Source organism: Podarcis cretensis (assembly GCF_951804945.1).
Source record: "Podarcis cretensis genome assembly, chromosome: 15".
Lineage (NCBI taxonomy): Eukaryota > Metazoa > Chordata > Lepidosauria > Squamata > Lacertidae > Podarcis > Podarcis cretensis.
The window spans coordinates 20,632,352-20,647,033 of NC_137185.1; the positions used below are offsets into that span (position 1 = coordinate 20,632,352).

The 14,682-nt window shown below is 43.0% G+C and overlaps 1 protein-coding gene across 6 annotated transcripts in view; it reads right to left on the reverse strand.

The window, feature by feature from the left end:
- Positions 1-8,820: 8,820 nt before the first annotated feature.
- IGSF9B (immunoglobulin superfamily member 9B) overlaps positions 8,821-14,682 on the reverse strand; it is a 119,748-nt gene continuing 113,886 nt past the window's right edge. For 2 of the 6 annotated variants that reach the window (XM_079956110.1, XM_079956109.1), the window contains exons 19-20: positions 10,080-10,201; positions 8,821-9,282 (exon numbers count right to left, since the gene is read on the reverse strand). In XM_079956110.1, the coding sequence (XP_079812236.1) occupies positions 9,059-9,282; positions 10,080-10,201 (346 nt within the window). In that variant the 3' untranslated portion in view covers positions 8,821-9,058. Of the gene's footprint in view, positions 9,283-10,079; positions 10,202-14,682 lie in introns of those variants that run through there. The other 4 variants (XM_079956113.1, XM_079956112.1, XM_079956111.1 and 1 more) reach the window with 4 other exon arrangements.

A 14,682-nucleotide genomic window follows, 5' to 3' on the forward strand; every position in this document is an offset into this window, starting at 1 on the left:
TACAGCCACAGCTGAACCATGAGGAACTTCATGTACATACCAGACATTTGAAATATTTTCAGTATCCTTTTTTTCACTCCATAATTTAGTAGTGTCAATGAAGTGCAATGATTAAGTACGATTATTATTCTTATTATCATCAGACTCTGTGCAGATGAAGAACTGCATCCTTGTTGTGCACAGAGGCAAGAGGAGAAACTGCCACATCTCCCTACCCCAAAATCCAGTCTGGAGTCTATTTCCACCTGCCCACCTGCCCCACATCCCACCCCCATACTGCCTTCTCCCCACCCCACCCTCTACCAAGCCTTTAACAACAAATGTTAGTTCTACATGCAAATATACTAGTTACCTGCAAATACGTCTAACTGCTTCTCCTATAGTTCCTCTGTATATATCGCTACAGTTCTGATATACATTCCTCCTTCTTTAATTAAAACAAAGAAATCAAGGTAAGATCAACACTGCCAAGTTCTGTGTTGGAGCCTGGTGCCGGAGGGTCTCTACGGAGGGTAAACTGCAATGTTCTGGCACCATGCCCAGGATTTAAACACACTATTCAGGGTGCTTGGAGGGTGTCCCAAGTACAGTGACTAAAACAAAAGAGAACAGTGCAAGCTTGTCTGCTCCACAGGGTATAGCAATGGCTTTATTAAAAGGGATTTAGACAATGTCCATGAGAGACCATTGACCACAACAGCTGAGTGGAACCTTTCAATTCATTGAATACGGATGCTGGGGATAAACTGTGGGGAATGGTCCTTTTTTAAAGCCCTGCCTTTCTGGAGTCTGACCTCTGTGGGAAACAGGAATAGATGGATGTTTCATCTGATCCAGCAGAGCACCTCTTAATTATGTTTTTATGGCAGGGTGATGGTGGAAGCAGGAAGCCAACACCACTTTATTCTGCCAAAAAGACCTGGACAACTTTTGATCTGCACCTCTACTTTGGATGACTTTCAAGGGAAGGTAGTGTGAATAAATTATCATCCTATTTTCATTATTAATATTCACAGTACAAGGGAAGCTTCTATGCCATTTTCTTTTTCCTTTCCTTTCCTTTTTAGTTCTAGTGATGATAGAACTGCTATTAGAAAGCATGTGTTACTGAACTATTTTTAAAAAACTAATAATTAGATTTAAAAAAATAATATCAACTTTCCCTTCCTCAGTTGTTTTCCTCTCTGGAAACACAACTTGCATACTACCTGCAGCAAAATACAGCGCTATACCATTCCATCCTGCAAAGTCCACAATCCCTTTGACCATCCTGTCACTTGGAATGGGTAGCTTGTCAAAATCTAGCAGAGTTCAGAACATACAAAACAGCCTTCCCATAATCACTTCAATAAATACTGACATGAAAAGTCTTGCTCTAAGCCTGTGCAGTCCACCAAAGCAATTGCATCCCATTCTGACAAGTCTACACACCCACACTGCATTTCCAGGAAGGAAGGAAGGAAGGAAGGAAGGAAGGAAGGAAGGGAGGGAGGGAGGGAGGGAGGGAGGGAGGGTTGGTTTTAGGCGTTTATAGAACCCCTTGTGGGTTATCACTATACATGTTTTTGGACTGATGTGTCACAAGATGTATAGGCCATATTAATGGTACAAATACTTAATGAAAGGGAAGTGATAATATCAGTGTGTTTCATTTACATTCTCAAAGGGGGGGGGGAAATAGAAGCCTTTTTATACCACAGTGAAAGACATTCTTGCTGCCGGTGTCTCGTATTTTTTCACAATTTATTTTTGCTATATCCCCTGGGACTCACAGGAAATTTAGGAAACAAATACCATAAAGAGTAATTACTATGGAAATAACAGCACAATATATCTCAGAGTTCCTCACAATAATTAAAAGAACAAAACAAGCACAGATCTACAAAATTAAAGCAACAAACACAAATCCTGACCTTGACAACAAAAACTGTTTTTTGGGGGAAAGAATGGGATAAAGGAGAAACACCTAGCATAACATAGGAATAAAAAATCCTGGGTTCTCAGAGATTCCAAGGAGACTTCTCTGAAGAAGTTTATGAAAGGTTGTTCTAAAAGGACCGCAAAACGGGGAAGAATTATTAACAATTAAGTGCACACAATTTTTCACTAGAAATAAACACACCTCCCAGAATCATGATCTGGACAGTTCTGAAACTACCAGTCTTGCCCTTCTGCAATCCAGCTGCAGTCCCTACACATACTTCCTCAAGAGTAAGCTCTTTGGGGTTCAATGGAGGCTTACTCAGGCTGTTTTTGTCTAGCTTGAATAGTGCCAGGCAAATGAGTATTATTATTTTTAAAGTCCATACAATTAAGCATACACATATTCACATAAATATATTTTATCATGGAAGGAAACCTTACAGAACTAAATGTTTTCAATGCCCCTAAGAACTTGAAGGAAAGTCTCTTGAAAATCAACTACTCCCCCCCTCACTGTTGAGACTGGGGATAGAAGCAAGTAAAAAAACACTCCTTAAAAATAAAAATAAAATCCCACAAAATTTAGCACCAACACCAGTTAGTTGGAGTAACAGTCTCAGTCTTTTCTCCCATGTCCTTTAATGGTAAAACTAGTCCAGGCCAAAACACACTAAAATATCAGTTGTGCTTATAGCAGCTGATTTATTGGAATTACTAGAGAACCTCCTATAGCACCATCAGGAAGGATTAAATAAGACTCTTGGAATGAAAGAGACAGTATGGGACCTGTGGAACTCAGAGGTAAGAATTCAAAGAGTTATTGCATGCCTAGTGAAATCTTACTTCCTCCCATCCCATAACAACTAGCCTTCCATGAAATATGAGTTTTTAAAACATGGCACAGGAGACTGCTGAGTGAGAAACTGATTTGCTAATCCTCCTGTGAGCAAAGTTACACAATTATCTGGATTCTGACCAGAACTACCTATTTACTTTATTGGAAGTAAGGTGGTTATTGCCCACCTTGCTTCAAAAGAACACAAGGCAATGTCCATGGGCATCAGAGGTCTCGCATGCAGGCACTGAAAATACCCAAACCTGCTTAGATTTGCTGAGCTGGCTGTCTAGCGTGCCTGAAGACAAGCCAAAAAGCAGTCTAGCAGAATGTTCCTTTCCCAGGCCCCTCTTATAATGAGCACAACCACAAGGGTTTCTCTCACATTCCTCTTACAGGGAGCAACAGCCACAACATGTTTTCCTTAGCATCATGGGCTTGTCAAGGGAAAGCCTAGTTGCAGACATGAACTGCCATTGAATTTGCATGGAAGTTACTATGGAGAAAGCTTGCAAAAGGAGTGGCTCACAGCAGTGCTTATACCTAAGAAAAGAAGAATGAGTGGGTTCCATGTTTATCATATGTTTAAAGCTGGTGGTGTGTTTATGAATACAGGGTGGGCATGGGAAAAGAGCTCATTTCCCCAGCCCCCAATAAATATTCCCAGTATATTTCAAACTGGGAGAAACATGGGGAATCCATCTTAAGATCCTAAGCCATTTTTTACAGAAATAATTCTAGGGAAAGAAAAATGATGAGCATTTTCACATTTGGGGCTGAAAGCATTTCCTAGCCCTGCCCCCTCTTGCCTACGCAAATAAACCACAATTGACCAGAATTTTTGTCTGCACTGAAAGTGCCTTTCTCCCCATGTTAACAAGGAATGCATGTTCACATATATGGCACAAGGAATGTTGTGGGGGAGGGACCCATTAATCTTCTTCCTACACATACATCTTAAAATCTCACACTGCTCCCCATCCCAAATGAAAATATCTTGCATGGCAGCACAGGAAAGACCTCCACCCAAGACCTGGGTGAGCTGCTGTCATAATACTGGACTAGATAAGATCAACAGTCTCACTTGTTATAAGGATGTGTCATATATTCAAAATATCTGTAAACTTAGCAACACCAGTAAAAACGACCAGGCGCCCATATTTCAAATGAACCAAATGAACCCTGGGAAGCACATCTAGGGGAGCTCCTCTGTAAACAAGTGCACAAAGTACTTCTAGAGCAGCATTCACAAGCCCTGGTGCTGCTTCCAGATGTTTTGGACTAATTCCCATCAACCCCAGCCAGCACGGCACCAAGGGTGGCAAAGGCTATTCTGGGACTTTGTTTTCATTTCCTGAATTTCTCAAAGAACAAAGTACCACCTTAATAAAAGTAAACCTGACAAACTAAGGCCTTGGGCTGCAAATCCTAAACAGGCTTTCTTGGAAGAAAGTTCCACTGGAGGAAGTGAGACTTCTGAGTGAAGCACACACAGGATTTGGCAGTGAGCACTCCATCAGTCAGGGAAGAACCTGGAAGTAAGTTATTTGCTCTTGCTGCTTAGGAAGAAGTTGTTACATTGTACTACTGTACTACTGTACTGTACTACTAACAATACTTGGCATTAGCGGATTAAATCAGAAGGGTCTTACAAAGTGCTTTGAAGTACGGCGAGCCCCTACATTATAAGTGGGGGACACTGAGGCATAGGTGGCTGAGCTGCATGCATGCCTGACTGGGTAACCTCAGGCTTGGAACAGAACCAGGAAAGGGAAACTGTGACCCAGAGTTTCTCAGCCCACCTTGTACTCACCTGCTCCATTAGTCCATAGCTTCCTCTCTCACAGGGTTTGTGCAGTCAAGAAAAGGCATATTGAACCTGACTATACAAAGGTAGGAATGAGAAGATGCTATTTTCAAACATAGTACAATGCAGGGCTTCCGAGAATTACAGCAGTCGGTTAAAATCTACAGCATCTATCATATCTAGCCCAAGGGAGAGTTCACATTGACACATGATGATGTCACAGTCTACAGCTCAGTCGGTAGAGCATGAGACTCTTAATCTCAGAGTCATGAGTTAAACCCCATGTTGGGGAAAAGGTTCCTGCATTGTAGGAGGTTGGACTAGATAACCCTCATGATACCTTCCAACTCTACAATTCTGCGATTCTATGATTCTATGATTGTTGCACCACTGGCAACCAACCTCAATCAAACAGGCATCCACTAGTTCTTTTCCCCAAGCAGCTAGAGGATACAAAGTGGGAGAAGGCTGTTCTGCATCACAACTGCTCACAACATCCATCCATGCGTTGGCTGTGCTTCTTGACTGTTCTGCCCACCCCCTTCAATATGCCATACCTTTGCCAGAGAGGACCAAGCTTTTCTGTAAATGGCATTAGCAAAAGCTATGTTACAAACTTGTATAGATTTTGTACTACCGGGTTCTCGTAACTTCCCCCAAAAGCACCCTGGGCACAGCAGTCTGGTGAGGGTATTCCCTGGGAAGGGAGAATTACTCCTAAACAAGTCTATAGCACAGATGTACCCTAAGACTGGCACTCCTTCGAGGCCACTGGCATACTCTATTATCACATGCCAGGATTCAAAGAACTACTATTACTTCTGCGCACCCAGTAAGCCTTGATTTTTGTTGCTCCCAGGTTGCCTAGCAAGCAAGTCTGAAAACCAAGTGGGGAAAAGGAAGAGGCGTTTCAAAATCAAATTGACTGAAAAAGCAGAAATTTCTACCAGGTGTTCACAAGTCTGTAGGTAGAACAGCTCTTTGCATCCTGGCCACACACACACATACATATTGACATGCAGCCCCACAGCCATTTACCCAGTCCTGTAGTCCCCTTGTTCAGGTTGTCTGCTAATTTTGTTTAACTGAGGCCTGCATAGTGACTTGTGACCTACCAAGCCAAACCAGCCTGCTGGCCACTCACTGTGGGCCTGCCATGTGCTCAACTGGCCTTCTGGTTCTGCAGTCCCAGCCAGGCAATGAGAAAAGGAGGTTAACTGAACACCTGGGTTGGTTTATTACAATTCACCTCCTGCTATATATATATATATATATATATATATATATATCCCAGCACCATCTGTTTTTATCCTCATAACAACCCTGTGAGGCAGGCTAGTCTGGGAGCGTATGACTGGGGCCCAAGGTCACCAGTGACTGAGGAGGGATATACATTGAGCATCGCTGAAGAGTTCAACCTTTCATCCACACCTCTTAGGCTGATGTGATCAGAACTTTGCAATCCACCCAATTTCACACTCCTCTGACTTGTTAATACAGAGACAGAACAGAAAAAAAAATGGTAAAGACACACAGAAGTGAAAGACAGATTCATCTGTCCCCCTCATTTTAATTTGGGTCGTAGTACACCACCCTAACCATACCACCATACTGGTACTCAGCAGGCTACTGTAGACAGCTGAGGGTCTGAGTTTCGGTTGGCAGACCATAAGTTGTTCAGGCTTGGTATATAGCACCATCAAAACTTGGCTATTGCACATTCCTAGAGCCCCACTATTTCACAACACCACCCCAGTGTCCCGTCCCATTCCCCACTCCCCACCCCATAAACAACACACCTTTCTCTTCCCAGGGAGCCTGATTCACCTGGGTATGGCCAGCATATGGGTGCATTTGTACTGTTAGAAGTAAAATAAATAACCCAGCCCCACTATACTAGGAGGAAAAAGTGCATATAGACCTGCATGAGTGGGTGGGATTATTTATTCTAGAGTGTTAACAAGCAAAATGAAATATGGCATGATGGGACACACCCTTAAGAATCAAACAAAGAAGGAAATTGTATAAGTGAAGCCAGGTGCCAAGATGCATATGAACAAACAATGCTGGAGAGGCCTGTGGAATTTGGTTTCACTAGCTGCTACTTGAAACACATTCTGCACTCAGCAAAACAAGATAAGAAGTCACATTCCAAAACTCCTTCCCATGATTAATGCTGTTGGCACTTGCTGACACGGAGGCATGGCCTATTCCTGCAGAAGAGTGAGAGAGAACTATCCTGAGATGGTGGAATGGACTTATCACTTCACAGGAATAGAGGGAGCTGCCTTATACTGAGTCAGACCCCTGGTCCATTTTGCTTTATATTGTCTATGCTAACTGACAGTGGCCTCCGTGGAGATGCCATGGACAATTCAACCTGGAAGCTGCTGATTGCAAAGTAGATGCTCCGCCACTGAGCTACAGACATAAAGGGATACCTATTCTGAATGCCCCTGTGTTCATTCAGTTTTTAAAAGCAGCTGTAAAAATAAAAGTAGCACTGAGCTCATTTTGTATTTGCAGCTAATTTTGTAGGTTGTGAACAGGGCATCTTTTTCATAACGTGCAACTAAGTTTTCATTCCACTGTAGTTCGACTTCCACCAAAGCTACACTATTCACCCTGCTGTCCGCGGTGCTGAAATCATGTAACTTAATTATGCAAGTTGCGTTGCCATTAGGTTATTCCACCCCAATCATTTCAATGAATGGAAACACAATGCCAATGGAAGGGGAGGGGATGCAATCAATTACATGTTGTATGTGAACAGAAAGCAGCAGCAGCAGCAGCAAATACCAATCATTTTCAGTGAACTGATTCTGGTTCTGGACATTGAATGAATAAGTGAACATCAGGAACTGCCTATCCCATTTCCATTTTTATCTGAATTCTCTGACACCCCTAGCTGTGAACCCACAACCTATTGTCATGGGTGGTGTGGATTCCACCACCTCAGGACTCTGCCACCGCATTCTGCTGCATTAGAACACCACACCTGATTTACTGTCTGGGAAAGGACTGGAAGCATAAGAAATCACAGAGAACCTCGCCTAGTAATGCTCACACACAGAGTTAAAACAGCTTTTCCTCACTTCAGCAGACATTATGTGAATGGAGGCACTGATATAGTAAGGTTTTGCTGTACGAAGACTCTTTTTCTTCATAGTATACTACTGAACAGATACTAGCATTATCAGGATTTGCACTTTTAAATTAGCCATTCTAAACCTACCATTTGCAACAATCTATGATCAGGGAGATGAATGCAAATACCAGAATTTTTCAACAAGCTGCCACCTTCTTTTCTAGTCTGGGGAAAAAATAGGTACCTTCCAGCCTTTTTAGTGGAAATTAAGAAGGTTCTCGTGTACATTGATTCAACTGTGCAAAACACAATACATACTCTAATTCTAGGTCTTCATTTGACAGATAAGAAAGTAAACTGTAATTTGTACTTTCACTCAGAATATTCAGACATCAAAAAGGTGTGACAGTTGAAACAAGCAGATTTTGCGTGTTTGTGTGTGTGTGTTTGTGTGCTGGTAATTTTTCCATTACAATTTTTGCACCACATTAATAAAATCCATCGGGTCATAAACCTCAGCTTGAAATCTTGGTTTCTTAACTGCAACCCATGATACTCCTGTGGTAATTCTTATATCACTCCCAACCCACTCCCTAAATTAGGAAAAGCTTGTTCTCTCCCCCCCCCCAGTGTTTTCTACCTAAATTGAAACACACACTGTATAAATATACATTGTATCCTGTATCTATACTTTTTTTTCTTTTAGAAAAACAACCCCCACTGTATATATATAATTTTGGAAACCAAGTTGTAAAATCTCATCCTCCTTCCAGGACACATAAGACGGAAGCCACAGCACAGAGAAGAAGGTTTGAGGCTCACCAGATTATTATGATGAATATTTTTACAAAGGGTGGTCACTTCGAAGCTCCATTTCCCTCTCCTACAGAACTCCATGCACTGAGCTCTTCCTTTGCCTGATCCTCTGCAGGAGATCCAAACAAAGCTGATTTGCTTAAGCAGGGATGTTTCTCCCATGCCCGCCCACCTCCCTTCCTCTCTCATTTCGGATATTGCCTATCCTAACGGATTGCATTGCAACTGAAAATGCTACAGGGAGATGCAAACGGTCCCCCCATCCTGCAATGGTCAAAGACTTCATGTTGGGTTTACTCCTATCAAATACCACACAAGGGTATTGCGCACCATATGTAAGTTATTAATTGCAGGCACTTCCCACCCCCCATGCTGGTAGCCAAAAACAAGACTGAATCCCACACCCTCCAGTATGGATGAGCCACAAACACACACGGGTGCACACACGCCTGTGCTTCAGCTTCTTCTCTCCCCATTGTTTCTCTGTGGATTCTGCCTGATCACAAGATATTTGCACCCTTATCCTGCCCCACCCCTCCACACATACACACCCAGCTTCCCCCTTGTCCCTTCTCTGGCTGGTGCTACTCTAAAGTAAGGTTGCATGCCCACTGGAATCATCATGGTCCACACTGTTGAGAATGGCTGTCTGGTCCTCAGGAACCTGCCGGTGGCAGAGGTCATCCTTCAGTGCTGAGAGGCGGGCAAAGGGGTCCTGGCGAGGATGTCTCTTCTTCTTCCGGAGACAGACAGCTTCGTCAGGCCACAGTACCTGAGAGTTAGGGTGTTGCTGAACCTGGGAGGCAGAACCATCTGAGGAGGAAGGTGACAAGGGCAGAGGAAGAGGGTGGTTAGGCATTTTGCACAGGCATCATGGCGGGATGCACAGGCAATCAGCAGTTTTGTTTCGTTCTTTGTTCTTTTTAAGCCAACAACAAAAAGAAGGAGGAAAAAGAATTTCAGTACACAACTTAAAATATCACCAAGGCAGAGAGGTATTATTTTAGCACATGAAAAGTTGCATGATTGTAGGAGAACAGGGGAAAGAAAAGCAATGCTTTGGGGTGGGAAGGTTTGCTTTATGCAGAGAGGGTGTGAGATGTTCATGGGATTGCTGAGAGGATGGATGATCCTTGGGAACGAGGCAGGGTTTTGTTTAAATAAAGATGTAACCAAGAGGAGGGCAGAATAGGAGGAGGAGGAGGAGGAGGAGTTAGGAGAGTTTATTGAGGAACTGGGGTAGGAGGAAAAAGGAAATGAGACACAGGAGCTGAGTTTAAAGAGAAATCCACCGGAAAACTGTAGGGAACACCAGCTCAGGGTCTATACAAACTGGAGGTGAAAAGGGCTACAAACTACCTTTTGGCTTAAGGGATGAAGGCAAATATCAGTGGGGTGGGTGGGTGGTGAAACCTTTCACTTCTGAAGATCCCGTGAACAGGTGAAAAAACAGGACAGAGTAGCACACTTTCTCTAGGCCCAGAGACAGAATCAATTCTCATTACAAGTCATTGACTTCAATGAGTATTGTGCCAGGCCCAAAGTGGCAAGGGGCAGGCAGGGCGGGGGGTGGGACGATTAGCCGGGAGTCTCGTGTTCCTCGCACTCACTGATTTGTTTTTTGGATTTCGAGGAGCCCTTGGATGACTTTTTGGGCTTCTTTATCCGCTGGTATTTCAGAGCTTCGAGCCTCTCAGGTGCAGCAGCGTTCCGGGTTGGAGATGGACGTTTTCTAGAAAGACAAAACAGACAAGCGCCATCAGTGGCCCCCTGCCATATTCTGTCTCAAGGGAGGTCTCTCTGTTGGGAAGAGAGCATTCAACCTCTGTCAGGTCTGCCGTGGAAAAGGAGGGGGGATATGAGGAGGGTCCTAGGAAGGTGAAATAAGGGTCCACACCACCACACTGGTGCTGGAGGGGAAACCTTTTTTCCCTCACCTCTTCATGAATAAATTAGTGTTATCACCCCACACTGCCAGACACCCCTGGCATTCCCCAACCAACCATACCAGCTCTTTCTTTGGGAATTGTTTGATATTAATTTTTTTTGCTACTCCCACAACAAATGCTGCTCAGGTCGAACCAGGCAAAGGTTATAGAAAAAAGACAGTAGGACTCCGACCCCTTGGCCATTCCTGCGAATGGAAGCAAACTCCTACAAATGGCTGGATCTCTAGAAATGAACCATGCTGGAAAAAAATTGAAATAAAACTATCACCAAGGCTCTTGAATTAAAATGATCTGCAATCTTTAAAAAAAAAAAAAATTAAAGTGTCAATTCTAATGTCCAATAAGGCACTTTTTGGAATTAAGAGGGGAGGAAATGCAAAAGAAAAGAAAAAAGGCATATAACAGGTGTCCACAGTGGTGAGGCAAATTACCAAAATTTAGTAGAAAAAGGATGCATCCCTACTCCACAGCACAAAAAGGTGAAGGACATGAAAGAATCATGGGGTGTCGGGTGGCAGATGCAATGAGAGAAGGTCATTAAATTCTGAACTTTATTTCCAATATACATTTGCATTCATCCCAGTTTTGTCCTAGTGAGATATCATTTCTGCATATTCACCACACAAACATACAGCACACAAGTCCAAGGGAGAGGAACATTGCAAACTGTCTTGAAAGGTACAAGAGAAAGTGGGAGAACTCCTAGACTACCAATGACTTTCTCAAAGGACGTATCTAGACCATTACACTGTCGCACTTCAAACTGATTTTGGACAACCACAGCTCCAGCTGATCGGTTTTGCCATAGGCAATGTCATGTTGTTGGGTTGGCTGGAGCTACAGCTACAACTCAAAGCATACTTGCTCCATCAAAATCTGTAGAACTTAATATGGGGCTTCTTCCACATGCCCTGTGTTGGACCCCAAGTCCCAACAACCCCAGCCAGCATGGCCATCAGGGATGATGGAAGTTGGAGACCAACAGCATCTGCAGGGCTAAATCTATTGTTTCTTAGATAAGGGCCTTCTCTTTAATGGTATACCATCTCTAGAATGTTCTTCAGGAGGCTGACTACACCTTGTTCTAGAGGGACCTAGTTTCCCACTCCTGAATTTCTCTCTGGACAGACTGGGTTTGAAGCGAGCTGAAAGGCCTTCTCTCTTTATTTCAAGACAGATGGCCAGGCATCCAACACAAGTTCTGGATTGCCACAGGGCAGGTTTGCTCTAGCTCAAACGCTTGTCCCATCACCCCACTCCTACCCTAAAGCAGTCTTTCTCAACCTGTGGGTCCCCAGATGTTGTAGGACTACAACTCCCATCACCCCTAGCTAGCAAGGCCAGAGCTCAGGGAAAATGGGAGTTGTAGTCCAACAACATCTGGGGACCCACAGGTTGAGAACCGCTGCCCTAAAGGATCAGGTGAAGGACTGAAAGAGATTACGTCTCTCTGCCCTCAGCTGAACCACTGTACCCATAACATTGCCAATGTGCCCTAATTGTCCTGTCATTTGCAATCTTAGTAATTGGTCCATTAGAGTAGAGTAGGTGGAGCTAAACAGGTTTTGACTGTTTGGGGGATCAGAAACAAAAAGGAATGCACTGTGGAGGCAGCAACTGTGGCAAAATCTTTCAAAGTTCTCTTTAGTTTGGGGACACCTGTCAAAGTCCAGGGCCAGGACAACCTTCACAAAGAGTTGCTTCTCTTGTCAATGTCCCCTTCCTTGTGCATAGAACTGCAGAAATTTTCTCTGGCACCCACAGAGGGGGCGAGTCTCTCCTTTGCTGGGGGCAGGCCACATCACAGGGCTTCTCATAGGCATCTGATTAGCCACTGTGGGAGAGAATGCTGGACTAGACAGCCAGTGTGGTTGTAGTGGTTAGAGTGTTGGATGAAGATCTGGGAGATCAGGGTTCAAAACATCATGAAGCACACTAGGTGATCTTGGAAACCAGTCACTGCCTCTCAGTCTCATAGTGTTGTTGAGGGGATTGAATTATGAAGGGCAGAATCGTGCTCATCACCTTAAGCTCCTTGGGGGGGAAAGGAGGATATAAATGCAATAAATAATAAATGAGTGACTAGACTAGACATAGATAGATTTGGTTGCAAATATAATGAGCTACACTTAGTTCACAGTAGTGTAACATGGTATCATATTGTCATTTCTTTGTTGATTTTTCTACTTCTGTTTCTTATTACTCTCCCCCCCCCCCCGCGCACATTCTTGCTGTATCATCCTGCTTCTTCTCCTTCAGAATCATGTGATTTAGGGGAGGATGTTCCAAAGCAGATGTATTATATAAAGACACAAACACAAACTCTGTGGGCCAGACCTTATGCCAGCCTTCACCAACCTGGTGCCCTTTTAGATGCTTTGGAGTACAACTGCCATCAGCCTCAGTCAGCATAACTGTATTCTAAAACCTATGTAGTGCACCAGCCTAGCAAAAGTTGCCTTGCACAGGTCTCAAAACCCATTGCCTAGTTTCATGTTGCTCTAGTAAAGTCCTGGGCTCTGTGCTTCAGCCCTCAGTAGCAAATATTGTGCCAGATCAGTGCTTGAATGATGAGAAGACTGGCTGACTGTAATAAATTCCATAAGGCCCAGCCCTGTTTTAGCCATATAATCCCCCCACCTCAATTTCTCAAAACAGCAGCTAAGGGGGTCAGGAGCCTATCTACTGTTATCTAATCTGAGCACTAGGAATGAAGAGTTTTGTGAGAGAAACAAAATACCCAAGGCTAACTGTTTGGAATGCAGCAACCCATCAAAACCCAGGTAAATCTAGTGATGGAAAAATGTTATCTGGCTTTCTTTCTTCTTCCCTTTTGGTTAAAAAAAGTGACGAAATACAGAATTACAGAGTACGAGCAGATATTTATTGAACCTAATACTTCTGGTATGGAGATAAGAAGGAAGTCTGAATAAATGTTGATGTAGAACAGATAGAAGCAACATGTTATCTTCGCTGTTTCTCTTGGGTTCTTGAAATGTTATTCAGATTCTCATCTCCTTCCATATTCTGTTCTGCTGCACTGCAAACAAAGCGTCTCTTGTGTTTTCACTGTTTTTAAAAGGATCCAGGGAACAGAGACAGTTGCAAACAGGAGTTCTTTCAGGAAGGCCAGCTTTAAATAGGTAGATAACAGCAACAACAAAAGGAACGTAGGACATCTTTCCAGCTCCTTGACTTCAGCTTTTTCAAAGATGCATTTTTTTCAATGGCATCCCAGGTTCTTCACTGCCTCCCATAACAGCCTAACTCCCATGTTCAAACTTGAGATGCAACAAAAGAAGCAGATGGAGAGGAAGCAAAATAACACTGTCTGTTAAAAAAACACCCTGAGAGGCTTCCTTTAACATGTGTCTTGAATATCCAATCTGAGTGTCCTACCATTTGGGACAATTACGCCAACACACAATTTTCAGCAAAATTTAAAATGTTATTAACAAGCTGGGACACGAACAGCAGAAGTATGAAAAGTATGGCAGAAAGAGAGAAATTAGTCACTCCCATTTGAAGTTTTTTAAGAGACGATGGAAGGTGGCGGTGGGACATTTGTCAAGATCCAGTCAATGGCGCAGAAGACGGCAGCAGAAAGGAGCTCCAGCCCAAGTTTGCATTTCCCTGTTCCTGCAGAACATTTGGAATCAAGCTTAAAGTGATGAAGTTTCTTTTTCTTCTTCCTTGTAAACTACTAATCCAGAAAACTGCATTAGCCCAGCTCAGGAAACAGATTATGTTTTTTCCCTTGTTAATGTTAGATTATGAGGCATACTGGGCTGCTAACAGAAGCATGTTCATAATAAGGTTTCAAAGATTAAAATTCTCTCTCTCTTTGTGTGTGTGTGACATATATTCAACACCGAGCAATAGTTGATATCAGACATCTCCCTCGTACAAGGACTAGGTAAGATAAGATGGGGAGCAAAACAAGTCACCTTGAACATTTTTGTGCCATCTTTGCGATTTGCAGTACATCTTTTCTACTAATCTACATTTCCCCAGCCTACACTCAGGAAATGTGTGCATGGACTATTCTTTTTTTTTTGGGGGGGGGGGGCAAAATAAAACTAAAATATATAAGAATATGAATATATATATATATATATATATATATATATATATATATATATATATATATGTGTGTGTGTGTGTGTGTGTGTGTGTAAGCTATACTAATTGCATAAAAATAAGCATTCTAAGCATGAAAGACTATGAAACCTCTCCAATTATTTTGGTGAAAAAACAGGCTGCA